The sequence below is a fragment of the Numida meleagris genome, unplaced genomic scaffold (assembly GCF_002078875.1).
Source record: "Numida meleagris isolate 19003 breed g44 Domestic line unplaced genomic scaffold, NumMel1.0 unplaced_Scaffold406, whole genome shotgun sequence".
Lineage (NCBI taxonomy): Eukaryota > Metazoa > Chordata > Aves > Galliformes > Numididae > Numida > Numida meleagris.
The window spans coordinates 30,753-32,634 of NW_018364626.1; the positions used below are offsets into that span (position 1 = coordinate 30,753).

General features: G+C 52.6%; 1 protein-coding gene across 1 annotated transcript in view; it reads right to left on the bottom strand.

Moving 5' to 3' along the window:
- LOC110391574 (C-type lectin domain family 2 member B-like) overlaps positions 1-1,876 on the bottom strand; it is a 3,688-nt gene extending 1,812 nt beyond the window's left edge. Inside the window, exons 1-3 of the mRNA XM_021383521.1 lie at positions 1,504-1,876; positions 449-550; positions 3-172 (exon numbers count right to left, since the gene is read on the bottom strand). Of these exons, the coding sequence (XP_021239196.1) occupies positions 3-172; positions 449-550; positions 1,504-1,732 (501 nt within the window). The 5' untranslated portion in view covers positions 1,733-1,876. The remainder of the gene's footprint in view (positions 1-2; positions 173-448; positions 551-1,503) is intronic.
- Positions 1,877-1,882: the final 6 nt, after the last annotated feature.

Below are 1,882 nucleotides of genomic sequence, written 5' to 3' on the forward strand. Positions count from 1 at the left end.
ACGGTGTCTATGGTGGCCAGGGAAGCTCCGAGGCGCTGGCAGTGCTCCCTGCTGCTGTTCCAGTCACTCTCGTTGTTCGAAAAATAATAGCATTTCCCTTGGAAACCGACCCAGGCGTTGGGGCACACGTGGGAGAACTGTGGGCAAGGTGAGCACGACGGACGCTGGAGCACTGACAGGGAGAAAGTTGGGCAAGTGAGAGGCAAGGAACGTTCCCCTGCAGCAGATGTGGGGGTTGGGATACGCGGACATGGCGCGATGCCCTTGGAACGGTCGCAGGGGTTGGGAAGGTGGAGCAGAACGTGGTTTAGGGCAGCACGTGGGCGCCCAAGGAGCTGGGATCAGGGCTGTGCTTGGGGAGCAGCTCAGGGCACTGGGAACCCCATTGTCCCCCGTCCTACACCCACAATAGAGGTTCCATCACCGTGGGGATGCAGGTGGCACTCACCTATCACAGCCACCAGCACCAGGACAAGGATCCATGGCACTGCACACAAACCCACGCAGAGCACGTGGCAGCTTTTCCTTCCAACCACGTTCCATTTACAGCCTGGTGGGGCAGAGAACAGTTCGTAGTGTCACAAAATAACCACGGTTGGAAAAGACCTGCAAGATCATCCCGTCCAACCATCCACACACCACCACTATTTCCCCACTGCACCACATCACTTTGTACCGCATCGATCGAGGGGGGCATCCTGATGCCCGCCTGCTGCATCCCAACCTGCCCACTCAGTGAGACAATCCAGCCTTGTGGGCAGGCCCTGGCTTCCCACAGGTTGGATAACCCTGCTGTTCTGCTGCTCAGGGTCTCTTACCCAAACAGAACAGAATAACAGAATGATTTCCAGTCCATAATACTATTCCCATCCTATTCACAACTATCACAGATTTACAGGTGAGAATTAATCCCATCATTCAACAAGTCTATTTCTAAAATAGGTTACTGAAATATATGGTATTTCTACTTTTTCAAACTGGCTGTTTCTAAGGGCAAGTTACAAAACATGTTGTGCTCTGCAACTAGTCCTAGAGCTATCACTCATGCATTCCTTCTGCTGACCTCATTCATTGGTTCTTAAACGGATGTACTATCCCCTGTTGCTAAGCAAACCAACCCACATGAATGGGAAACACCAAAATCAAAGTCATAAAACCATGACACTTCCTCCCCGCCGTGGCTGCCTTCACTTCACGTTGTGGTTTTCATTACACACCGCCCCTTGGCTGCTGTCCCTTCTCCCACGGCCCTTGGCTGCCTTCCCTTTCTCCACTCGCCTTCCCTCTCCCCCTCAGCAGCGCTGGTGCTAAACAAATTAAGCCATAGAGAACGCACCCTTCTCTTCCATGGGGTGACCCGTTCACAGTTCCTCCAAGATCATCCAGTCCAACCACTAGGTGCACACAGCACCACTATTTCCCCACGGCACCGCATCACTTTGTACCGCATGCACACAGTTCCTGGACTCCCCCAGGGACGGGTCACAGATTCTATTCTCTTACCCCATTTGGATCGTTGGTTTTCTCCTCCTGGGCAGAACAGCGCTGCTTCGTGCTGTGGGGAATTTGGTTGTTGGTCTCCTGTCGTCATAGTGTGAAAGCGTTGGATCGTGGAGCTGAGATCTGCCCGTCCTGTTCTGGTAGAGCGGGCGGGAAGGAGAAAGGAAACGCAGAATGTGACTGAAATTATTACATGGCGTGAAAAGCAAAATAGTGCCTTATCAGCATCCATTGCTGAAAGGCCCAAACGGATCCAAACGGCTCCAAATAAGCCCCAAATGGGGGCACAGAGCCCCAAAGCACACTGAAACAAACAGCACCAAATGGATTCAAGAAGAACTGAAATGCCCCCAGTTGAGCCCAAATTGACCAAAACAGCCCC